This window comes from Corylus avellana, chromosome ca2 (genome assembly GCF_901000735.1).
Source record: "Corylus avellana chromosome ca2, CavTom2PMs-1.0".
Lineage (NCBI taxonomy): Eukaryota > Viridiplantae > Streptophyta > Magnoliopsida > Fagales > Betulaceae > Corylus > Corylus avellana.
Window position 1 is genome coordinate 3,884,286 of NC_081542.1, and position 11,456 is coordinate 3,895,741.

General features: G+C 38.8%; 3 protein-coding genes across 5 annotated transcripts; 1 reads left to right on the forward strand and 2 right to left on the reverse strand.

Moving 5' to 3' along the window:
- Positions 1-878: 878 nt before the first annotated feature.
- LOC132172306 (putative receptor protein kinase ZmPK1) lies at positions 879-3,430 on the reverse strand. Its single transcript, XM_059583782.1, has one exon. The coding sequence runs from the start codon at positions 3,384-3,386 to the stop codon at positions 981-983; it is 2,406 nt and encodes an 801-aa protein (XP_059439765.1). The 5' UTR covers positions 3,387-3,430; the 3' UTR covers positions 879-980.
- Positions 3,431-6,506: 3,076 nt separating this feature from the next.
- LOC132171195 (uncharacterized) lies at positions 6,507-9,329 on the forward strand. 3 transcript variants are annotated; one of them, XR_009439014.1, is made up of 3 exons: positions 6,507-7,304; positions 7,431-7,486; positions 8,809-9,329. XR_009439014.1 is itself a non-coding variant. In XM_059582448.1 (2 exons), exons 1-2 carry the CDS (start codon positions 6,579-6,581, stop codon positions 7,434-7,436), a joined length of 732 nt encoding a protein of 243 aa, XP_059438431.1. In that variant the 5' UTR covers positions 6,507-6,578; the 3' UTR covers positions 7,437-7,694. The 3 variants fall into 3 exon arrangements, 1 of the variants encoding a protein (XP_059438431.1); XR_009439015.1 differs by having other exon boundaries at positions 8,817-9,329; XM_059582448.1 differs by lacking the exon at positions 8,809-9,329 and having other exon boundaries at positions 7,431-7,694.
- On the reverse strand, positions 8,491-10,928 carry LOC132168525 (pectinesterase-like). The gene is made up of 2 exons (XM_059579513.1): positions 9,989-10,928; positions 8,491-9,188 (listed from the first exon to the last, which is right to left on the reverse strand). Exons 1-2 carry the CDS (start codon positions 10,926-10,928, stop codon positions 8,491-8,493), a joined length of 1,638 nt encoding a protein of 545 aa, XP_059435496.1.
- Positions 10,929-11,456: the final 528 nt, after the last annotated feature.

An 11,456-nucleotide genomic window follows, 5' to 3' on the forward strand; every position in this document is an offset into this window, starting at 1 on the left:
ACCTAACTAATAAATACATATCCATCTATAAAAGTTGAAACTTCAAGAAAATAGGTTAAAATTGCGACAAGTGGCCGTCTAAAATGCTTACAATTTTTTATTTAATGTATCATTGCGACAAGGGAAAACTTCAATGAATTTTTAGTTGTTTAATTTGACACTACTCCAAAATTTAAAAACTCTCAATTAAGGGTATCAAACTTTCAATTTCTTTCAATTACTTAGGATATTCCATTATTTTTTGTCAAAATGTCCAAAATACCCCTGATTTTTTTTTTAATAGCAAATATGTTTTTTTTTTAATTATTATTAAAAATAAACACTTTAAACTTTGCAATTTTTTATAATAAATAAAAAAAGAGGAGTATTAATTTGGGAATGGTCAACAAAATCCATTCTTAACAATATAAATTAGAAATACTTAATTGTCACAACAATATTCTCTTACATCAAAATGAAGATAATAAAAAGAAATCACTCGCTAATATCTCTCATACCAACCTTCCTCTACTCTTCTTCTTCGTTGTTTTGTTTCTACGCGGCGTGTTAGGCTGGTGGGATCCTCAGTCGACGTGGTCTCGCCCACCATGAATGTGGCCACCACTCCTCTCGATCTCTGTCAACTTTTAATTAATTAATCAATTAATTATTTGTCTTAAACATTTACTAATTAACTCATTGATAATTGAAAAAAAAAAAAAAAAAAAACGCATTGATAATTAATTTTCTTTATTTTGTTAGGGAAGACTCATGCTTAACTTGTCACTAATGGGATTCGGATATATATGCAATTCTGAATGATAAGATCCTTTGGCCCGCAAACTTCTAGAAGTGTTAATGAATCGTCAAATCAATCTATTTATTAAGGTCTAGAAATACCCAAGTATTCATTAAAAAAAAGTTCTTACAGAATGAAAATAATCATAATTTAAATTACACAAAATTCTAGCTAAATCATTTTTTCAACAATATTAAATGATCTAATGGCGCAAAAGCATCTCTACAACTTGGTTCATGGTGGGTCTGTTATCTTTGTCGTCTGCCACACATTGCAAAGCAACTTTGACCAAAAGCTCCATCTTAGCAGAGTCATATTTCCCAGCCATCCTAGGATCAATAATCTCTTCAATCCATGACTCCCTTCCAGTGTTGTTTGCAATGTTGTTGATCTTCTCCTTCACCAACTTCACCACACTCGTATACTCCCCCGCCCCTCTACTGTCGCCGGAGCTATGCATACCGGTCGGGCTCTTTCCGGTAACCATTTCCAACACAACAATCCCGTAACTGTAGACATCCACTTTAGATGTGATGGGAAGATTGTAAAGCCACTCTGGCGCCATGTATCCTCTAGTTCCTCTCATCTTTGAGAAGCTCGAGTGATCAAGCTCGCTTCTATTGAGAAGTTTAGACAACCCAAAATCTGCAACTTTCGGCAGATAATTATCAGAGTACAAGAGTATGTTCTGAGGCTTTACATCGCAATGCAGAACCCACTCTAGACACTCCTCATGCAAGTAAGCAAGGCCTTTTGCTGTGCCCACTGCAATTTCAAACCTCTTTTTCCAATCAAGTGCATTAGAACTAAGATTTTCCGCCAAGGATCCATGCTCCATGTACTCGTAAACCAGAAGCCTGTGCTTTCCCTCTGCACAGAATCCCCATATCTCTATCAAGTTCATGTGGTTAAGCCTCCCAATGGTGTTCACTTCTGCTAGGAACTCTGCTTCTCCTTGGTTGGCTTCGTTGAGTCGCTTGATTGCACATACTCGTTGATCAGGCAGTACACCTTTGTAAACTGTTCCCCCGGCACCTCGTCCGACAACTTCACTAAATCCCTTCGTTGCCTTTCTCAGCTCAGCAAAAGAGAACCGCCTAAATCGAGATGTCAGGAGGTATCCTTGTTCAGTCGGATCCGAATGTTTGTCAGTCCTGAACAAGAAAAACAACACCAGCAAAACGCACGTAACCTCTAAACCGCCGACTGCAGTGGCAAACCAAAGCAAAAGCTTCACCGTCTTATTCTCATACGTTCTTCTTACTTGCTTAGAAACTTCGCCTAAACACCTCAAGCTTGATTCGCCATCATCCGACGCCGTCTTGTTATCAGAAAGAACACCTTTGGGTAATCTTAAATACAAATCTCCTTCAAAATGTGGTGTCCGTTGTCCATTGAGTAGCATATACTTGGGGTAACAATTGTATTGACCCCAATCGGCTATAAACTTAAATTGGAACCCTACGCAAGCACAAGAACTCAGGCATTCTTGTTCGCAGCCTTGTAAGGAAAGATTCAATGGGGCCTTTATATCAGAGCCGTAGAATTCAACATGAGCAAGTTGGACAAAGCTGGACTCATTCATTTGACTACAAGACATATTGAATTCCGGCGTACACCCAAAAGACCAGTCAGTTGGATCCTCCATCTTGAAGCCCGGTATGCACTCACATCTCCTGCCGGAGGCATGATCATAACTACACACGCTATTGGGTCCACAGACGCCATGAATTTGGCATGGCCCAGACAAGGCTTGCCACGTCACAACCCAATCCCGAGACGAATTCACTTGCAGGCTGTACAGTCGCAGGTTGCCGTCAGAATCGACCGTCAACCGTCTGGGAATCACCTCGCCAAAATCTGCTGCTCGGAATTCAAAATGGTCGGATGATAGGAAAGAGCCCGAGACGTTAAATATTCCGTCTCTGCTTGAGTTGTACCTAGACCTTCCGGCTTGGCCGGGGTCGTTGAACCATGGAGCTGGCCAATAGAGGCTGGAAACTGTCAGGCCTTGATGGAGCAAGCGGAGAACATTGTCGTTGTCGAAATAGAGCTTGTAGTAGCCGGAAGAATAGTCAGCTTGGCTTTTCTTGGAGACAAGGCTTGAAATTCTGGTCAGAGCTTGTTGAGGAAGAAGGGTGTCCGTAGGTGAATCAAAGCTTTGCCAGATGATAACGCTCGGATCAGAATTATGAAGCACAAGATTGCCTGTGTTTAGGAGTTGTAGCTGTAGCTTGGAGGCGTCTAATGAGGCCGAGGCTGGTGTTCTCGTGGTCCAAACGGTGATGCCGACGGAGTTTGTTAGGATAAGCTTGCCGTCTCTCAAAAGGGAAAGCTCGGAACCTTTTCCGTCTACTGGATCATCTCGGTTAGCCATCCAGACAACGGTGGGAGCCGAGGAGCGGGTGAACCATATGGAAAAGCAGAAGGCGTTATCCCCAACGGGGAAAAAGCCGGCAGAGAATTCGCCATTTGCTGAAACTAATGCGTCGGTTGGGTTCTCGACTGACAGAGATGAGGCTCTGAGAATGTCAAGTGTTTTAGATGAAGATAGAGAAGGAGTTTGCAGGAGACACAGCAGAAAAAGGAATAGAATTGAGATATCCATATATGGATATGCCAGAGATTGCCTAATGAGAAGTCGTCTTCTTCATATATACTGCATATATAGCCGCATTATGAAAGCAAATGCTCACAGCCACCAATGAGAAGATTGAGCACGTTGGCGACTTTCCATTTTGCTGGTCGAGTCTACTCTTCCGACAGGGCGACTTGCCATTTTGCCCATGCTCAATGCCTATATGGCTATATTCAACTAACCTTTTATTAAAGTGGATAAAGGGCATTGTCGTTTTTTGTTTTTTTAAGAGCAGGCCCCGTGAGGACGCCAATGAGGCTCCCTAAATTTATGCATAAATCGAAGGTATCTAGTCAACCTATTATATTATAATGACTAAGGTCCAGTCATGGCAGCCTGGCAGGCGTTCGGGACCCGGCGGGGGTGGGGGGACTTGATAATAATTATTTGGCAATATATAGCATGTGATAGGGATATGGAATTAATAGATACTTCGACGTAATTATCTTCCAACTACCTTCTATTAATCTAATAACCTAAATATTAAGTTTTTAGAAAATCAAATATATTAGAAGATATTTGACATTTATTACAGTGGGTCGAAAAAACATTCTAAATTGATTTAGAGGAAACTTGTGTCTTTTTTTTTTTTTTTATCCCAATCAATCATCAATGTCGTGTTATTTGAATTTTCAGCAATTTACTAGCAATTAAAACATTAAATATGAAAAAAGTTTTTGGGAAAACTTCACTTACTCCTCCCAAACTTTTAAGTTTTTTGCAGACACTTCTTCATTGTTCAAAAACTCTCACTTTGATGTATCTAATTTCGATTTCCTTTCACTTTCCTCCTTCCGTTAAGATTTTGCAGTTAAATCAAACGGTCAAATAAGTAAAAGACCTTTATACTCCTAATTTTTTTTAAAAAAAAAATCAAATTTACCCTTATTTATAAATAAAAAATTAGGAAAAACTTCACTTATTCTCCTGAACTTACGCGTCTTTTGCAAACATCCTCCAATTTTCAAAGTCTCTCACTTTGGTGTATCGAACTTTTATTTCGTTCCAAATACTCCATACCATTAGATATTGGAGTTAAATCAAACGATAGAATAAGTAAAAGACCTTTATACCCCTAAAAATTTTAAAAATTTCAAATTTACCCTTATTTATAAATAAAAATTTATTATTATAATTATTATATTAAAAAAACAAAAAACAAAAAAAAAAGGTGACCCACACTTGTGACCCACCGAGGTCTTTCAAACTGTTAGAATGCAGTGTTGCTCTAATTCGTAAAAGTGTAAGGAACGGATAGAATATCGATGAACCCACAAGTCTAGAGTTTTTTTTAATAAAAATAAGGGCATTTTAGGGATTTCACACCCCTCCGTTAGGATTTAACATAAAATTCTAACGGAATGTGGTAACTGAAACAAAACAAAAGTTCGATACATCAAAGTGAGAGACTTTGAAGATTGAGGGGTGTTTGCAAAATGTGCGTAAGTTCATGAGGGGTAAGTGAAGTTTCTCCAAATATTATAATTATTATATTAAAAAAAATAAGGGCAAGATTGAAATTTTACACCCCTCCGTTAGGATGTCTTGTGAAATCCTAACGAAAGGGGCAAAGTGGAAGGAAACAAAAGTTGGATACATCAAAGTGAGAGTTTTTGAACAATGGAGGGTGTCCGCAAAAAGCGCGAAAGTTTGTGAGGGGTAAGTGAAGTTTCCCCAAAGTTTTTACGAAAAGCGGACAACCCATCACTTATTTGAACAATTAGCTCCATATTAAGCCTGTCTCAATTACTAGCATCCAAATAGTAAAATTATTGAAGATCTCTATCCGTTTTGTGTTTTGATTGGGGTGGTGCGAACTTTCAATTATATATATTTTTTACTTTTTTATTATTTTACAAATAACAAATTAAATCAGACTTCACATATGAAAATATAAGCACGTATTTCATTTAAAATAGTCTTCTATATTCTTATTTAAAAAAAAAAAAAGTGTGAAATTTTTTATACTAAAGTATGTTATGTTTTATTTTTAAAAAATATTTTGTGTTTAGTTCTTTAAAAAGTGATTCATTTAGTAACTAAAAAAAAAAAAAAAAACCTATTTTGTGTTTATATATTACTTAATTAGTATTATTTTAAGGTATGAAGTTCCAATGTTGGAATGGCATTATTGACCTCCAACCAATAAATAGACATTAATTTTATTGGTCTATTGTTGAATATGGAAAACAAACCTTATTTTGGATTTATCATCCAAATTGTCAATGTTTTATTATGCACTTACGTGTGGAAAAGGGTGGTGGCCGTGGAAGAGTAAAGAAGGTGTTACAATTCAAACTATCCAGCTTCTACATACTCGAGTCAATCTTATGTGAACGTGTACTTTTGATACCGTGTTTCAAATTAACGTGACAGTTCTTCATTAGAGCGTGTAAACGACTTGATTTACATTATGTGTTTATAAAGGTTGTTCTCTTTATAATATCAATTAGTTGCTCTCTTTTGTTTGAGTAAATTATTATTCATGAAAAAGGTACATTTACAATAACAAATTGAATCCAAAGCCCAATATATGTAGCAGGGTCTCAACATTTCCTGTTGAAAGACATAGATTCAGCATGTCTAGCAACTACAATAATAGTTCTAATTTACGGTTACTAAGAGTCTGTTTAAGTTTGTAATTTATAACAAGCGGTTTAAAAATTATTACTAGGGGCATGATGATTTTGTTCAAAATCCTAATGAAAAGAGGGTTTAGGATCCAAGCAATGCTAGTAATGAAAAAGGTGTAAGCTTAATTATCATCTATTTGAGGACCAATTGCACTATTGTTATATTATCATCCAATTAGATTTTAAAATTATTTAATATAACGGTGTAGATGCTGTTATATTATTTAATTTATATATATATATATATATCCCAACATTGAAATCATATTTCTTTTGCTAATTTCTGAGCCTGTGCAGTTGAGAAATTATTGATATTATAAATTTATAATCAACGGAAAGACTAAAAAGAAAAGGAAAAAGAAAAACCAACCTTACTCCAGCGAAACGGCGTCGTACGAATAAGTGCAAACTACACATACAACAAACTTGTCCTCGTCTTCATCTTCGTCTCTTTCTCGTCCCCCTCTCTCTCTCGCGCCCTGCAACCCTAACCCTAACCCTACAAATCGGAATAACAAATCCCACCCAGATGAACCTCCCAACCACCAACAGAGGGGGAAGAAAAGAAGCATCGGAGTGCAGCAACTGCGGGTGGACCCACAAGGGAAAGAAAGGGTGGGGCTGGTGGGCCCTCCTCCTCCACCATGTCCGCCTGCGCGGTATCGACCGGGTGCTCTGCACCTCCTGCGTCCTCCGCCTCCACCCCTCCTCCTTCTGCCCGCTCTGCTTCGTATACTTCGATAATCCCCATTCTCCCCCTCCCATTCCAAGCAATCCCAACACCGTCCCCTGCTCCAAGTGCTCCTCTCTCGCCCACTCGCGCTGCCTCCCCACCGCCACCAAGCCATCAGTCTCCTACATCTGCCCTCCCTGCTCCAACCCCACCTTCTCCTTCTTCGACCTCGACGAAAATCAGCGTTTTATGGACTTGAAGCTGTCCTCGGTGCTGCTCTGCGCGGCCAGGATCGCGTCGGCGTCGATGAATAGGGCGGTGATCGTGGCACGCGCCGACGCCGATCGGAAGGTCAGGGAGGCCTTAATCGCAAAGAAGCGCGCCCATGAGGCGCTGGAGCACTTGGCCGCCATGGTGGAGGCCAGAGAGAAAAACAGCAGGAGGAAGATTGGGAACGAGAATGGCAATGGGAATAGCAATGGCGATAGCAATGTAAAGATGAAAGTGGAGGTGGTCGAGTCAATGCAAAGTAATGGGAATGAGAGGGTGGAAACCAAGCCAAATATTGCCACCAAGATTGAAGTAAGATTTGGGTTTTAGTCTTTGATGATCTTGATTTTTCTTTCTTGGGTTTTAGTCTTTGGTCTTGATTTTCTTTATTGGGTTTTAGTCTTTGATCTTGATTTTCTCATTGGTTTTGAAATGCAGGTATGAAATTGGGGGCTCAAGGAATTGGAATTTCGTCACTCTTTCTGGGAATATGAGTGAGTGATGAGTGAGTTGTTTGTTTCTGCCGGAGCATCATGCATTGTCTTGATACATTCATTTGGTTGCTTTTATTTCTGCTCTAGGGATTCTAAGAATGATGTGACTAATACATAGGTTGTGCTCGATTGTAACTTTCTGCACATTGATGTTGTTGTTAGCCAGCGTACAGAGATAATTTCCAAATTTCCAATTTTTTTTTTTTTTTTGGTGGGTAAAGGATGCAGATGTCATTCTTTGTAGTGAAATAATGGCATGTAATTTTTCCTGTAAATGAGTAGTCCACATGTTTGCTGATGTGGGTTTTTGCAATTAATCTCAATGGTATGAGAGCTTGAAAGAATTTGCTTCCTCTGATTTGAGTATCTGCTAAGCCAAAGCACTGAGTCCTATGTGTTTTAATGTCATAAAAATATCACACTCAATGAAAATGCTGCTTAGTGCTTGCTGTTGGCTATAAAGGTTGAACAAATTTGAACTTTTTGAAGTTCATTAAAGAATGACTCATAAGTAATGCTATCGTTTTGGACCAGCAAACTCCTTTATTCATTAGCTTTTTGTCCCCTGACTTCTTGTAGTTACTTTTCAGAGTCATGAAAGCCACATAAAACACGTTCATATTAGTCAGTGAAGAATAGATTACTCTATTGCTTTACAATCAGGATACTTGGGAATTCTTAGAAAACGATTTGGATCCAATGACACCATGTGTGCAGAGTTCCACTTTTGGTTTTGTAAGCAAGGTAATGAAAACTCAAATACCCGTTGTTTGATGTTACTTCTCTCATGGCAGGTTGAAGGAAAGAGGGTTCTACTTTTTTTTTTTTCTTTTTAATTTTTAAAATTGTTCTGACGGCAACTTCCCATTATGTAGCCTAACATTGTGATTGACAAAAAAGATAAATAAATAAATAAATAAACAAAAGAAATTGACACTTGCATATGAACAGCCATAGGTTTTGTACCTAGTACTCTCCTCCCCTACATGTTTCTCTATCTATCTTCATGAAAAAAGACCGGCGTGTAAGGGGCCGATTATGTTGTCTAGCGACCATTTCTGTAATTCGATGAATCGGTCAGCCGTATAAAGCAGAGCATCGTTTCTATTGGTGATGACAGTGTGACTCGGCCAGTTGACTCTGTTTTTGGTTTGAGCTCCAGGCCCCCTGTTTTTATACTCTGCAAACGTCACATTTTCAATTCCATAGTTGTTGCTGCTGCTCCATCCCTGTGCATTGATCAAATCTCCCAGCAATGATTCCATGACGATTGTTCTTGAATATTTATCCACTGCCATGCCCAAGTAAGTCCAATTCTTCAGTTTTTCAGGGGAGTTAGATTCGTCTGCCACAATAACGCTGCCGTGGATCACAAAACCAGTGTTTTCACGCTTATCGCTCCTGCCCTGCAAAGTTATGATGTTTGCCACCGGCGTAGATGGCTGCGTCACGACGATTTTGGAGCGTTGGATTACAAGTGCAGCGTCACCTTTGATGATGTTTGTGACGCCATAGATTTCACACTCCTTGAAGAACTGTCGATGCGCTAATGCGTATATGTTTGATGTTGTACCATTTATTCTGCAGTTGTAGAAGGCTGCTTTATCAGACTGGATTTTTAACGCCGCTATGGAATTTCCACTGCTTTTATCTGGGACTTTGATTCCAATATTCGCGCAGATAAATTCATTGCCAATTGCCGCTGCAACAAGATAGGGAAATTCAGTGTGTCAAACAATGAGGGGAAAAAAAATGGAGCTTCTATGTATGGGTTTATCTTTAGACACATGTTCTGGTTCTTTTCAAATTCTCTTTCATATATACTACTTGCTCGCATTGATAATTAGCTTTTGAGTTTAAGGCTGCATCATTATTTTAATATTGGACATTCTCAAGGTGATTTTGAAAATGGCCAAACATCTCTTAACAACACCTAGAAATTAAATGAGTTAGAATAGGTGTTTACCCAAATAAACCCGAACAATCACCAAATCTTTAAGAGAAATGGCGTGTTTTCTAATTTTTCTTTTCTTTTTTTTTTCCTTTAAGTTAGTTCTCAAATGATGTGTCATAATCATATGAGTTGGTGACACATTTTCAAAATAATAAATCTCATATGACTTTGACATATCATTTGAGAACTAACTTTTAAATAAAAAATTTGGAGAAGAATAAAGCACAGCTCATTCTGATTAACATGCGAATAAGATTGCGAATGAGAAACATTGTCTATCTTGAATTATTTTCAAATCAGCTCGTTCAAACCAAACAAGCAGTACTGTTTGACTTAAATTTGTTCTTCAACACGCCTCGTCTGGACTAAACACTCACTTATCTTGTCTTGACCAATTGAATCTACATATGATTCTTAAAAAACTCTTTTAAGTCAAATTGTTTTGGATACCGAATTTGTCAACCTTGCTAGATAAGATAATAAGAGCCTCAAAACAATAAATATTTATTTGTAAAAAGATCGAGGAAGAGAAAGATTGAGGAACTCACATAATGTAGCTCTCCTATAGGTGGTAGTGTCGTCGAGATTTGTTCCAGAGATAATGGTTTCAGTAACCCCATCACCATACATGAATACATTGGTCTTATTCTTGGCGACAACGACGTTCTCCTCGTACACCCCGGCCTTCACGTAGATGACATATCGTCCTTTGATGTCGTTTGGATATGCATCAAGAGCGGCATTGATGCTCCCGTATTCCTCACTCCCATCTTTAGCCACAGAAGCATGGGGAATCATCTGCCCACCGGCCTTCTTGTAATCCTGCAATACTTTGCGCTGATCCGCCATCAACTGCCGTTCAACTCTAGCGTCATCGTTTGGAAAATTCTCGTAAATTATAGCCAAGATAATGCTCGCAAGCTCTCTGGCCTTCTGCAGACCCCCATCAAAATCTGCAAACGAGGCATACAGAGACTCCTTTAATCCCTCAACGCACGCTCTTTGATATGCAATCACAGCGCTCAAGCTGCTCCTACCATCGCCTACATCTTCCAATGGCATCACAGACTGCATCTCCTCAATGGACAGCCCCATCAACTCCACGCAATCTTCAAGCGCCATTTTTTCTAAACTTTGATCCCCGATCGCGTCAGCATTGACTTTTGCCTTCTGCATTGCATTTGTCATTTCTGAAACGGTGCCGTTTATGGCGGCCGTTAAATACTTTTTCACGCTGGCTTTGTCGCCCACCGGTTGTAGGCTAGCCATGCAAGATTCCTTGTAATCAGTTTGATTACATATTTCATCGACGCCCATCATATTATCAAGGGTGACATTCTCGCCCAGTTTCCCCGGACCGCCCTTGCTATCTACTCCGGCAACAACGCCGATGACAACTGCGGCAATTACTATGAGAGACGCCCCCATTACGATCATGTTCGTCAACAAGTCATCCGGTGATATTTCCTCCTCGTCGTACGGTGCCATTAGCGAGGACGAAGATGAACACAGAAAAATTTATCTTTTTTTTTTTTTTTTTTTTTTTCCTTCTTGTTCTTGTGATGAGGAAATGGGATGATCAGATCGATGTTAGGACAATTGGGTGATCTCTAGTTTTTCTGCGTGGAGTCAAATGGAGGTCAGAAAAGTAGGAGAAATGAGTTTGGGGGCCTCACGAAGGCAACCAGAATAATATACTGCCGCTAAGACGCTAACGGTATATGGTTGGGTAGCGTGCGTTTTCTTCACGCGTTTCCCACCACGACATGCATGGCTAAATAGAGTGATTCTCACGTGCAATCCTCCAAATACATATATAAATCACGTAATAATATCATCACTTTATTTGACTGGAACTTTGTTCATAATCATTCTAGAAAGAGGTGCCTAGTATCATAAATTAATTCTTGAAAATGAAAATAATTTTTAGGAAAAACTATACTTATCATTTTTGCAATCATACTCTTAAATTTTAATAAGTGTTACTATATTTTTCAGAACTTCTCGTACTAAAAA

What these genes read in the sequence shown, in the direction of transcription:
- LOC132168525 (XM_059579513.1), bottom strand. Translation starts at nt 10,928, where the DNA reads ATGGCACCGTACGACGAGGAGGAAATATCACCGGATGACTTGTTGACG. An exon ending in CTATAGGAGAGCTACATTAT is followed by an intron (nt 9,189 to 9,988) that starts GTGAGTTCCTCA and finishes ATCTTGTTGCAG; the next exon opens with CGGCAATTGGCAATGAATTT.
- LOC132171195 (XM_059582448.1), top strand. Translation starts at nt 6,579, where the DNA reads ATGAACCTCCCAACCACCAACAGAGGGGGAAGAAAAGAAGCATCGGAG.
- LOC132172306 (XM_059583782.1), bottom strand. Translation starts at nt 3,386, where the DNA reads ATGGATATCTCAATTCTATTCCTTTTTCTGCTGTGTCTCCTGCAAACT.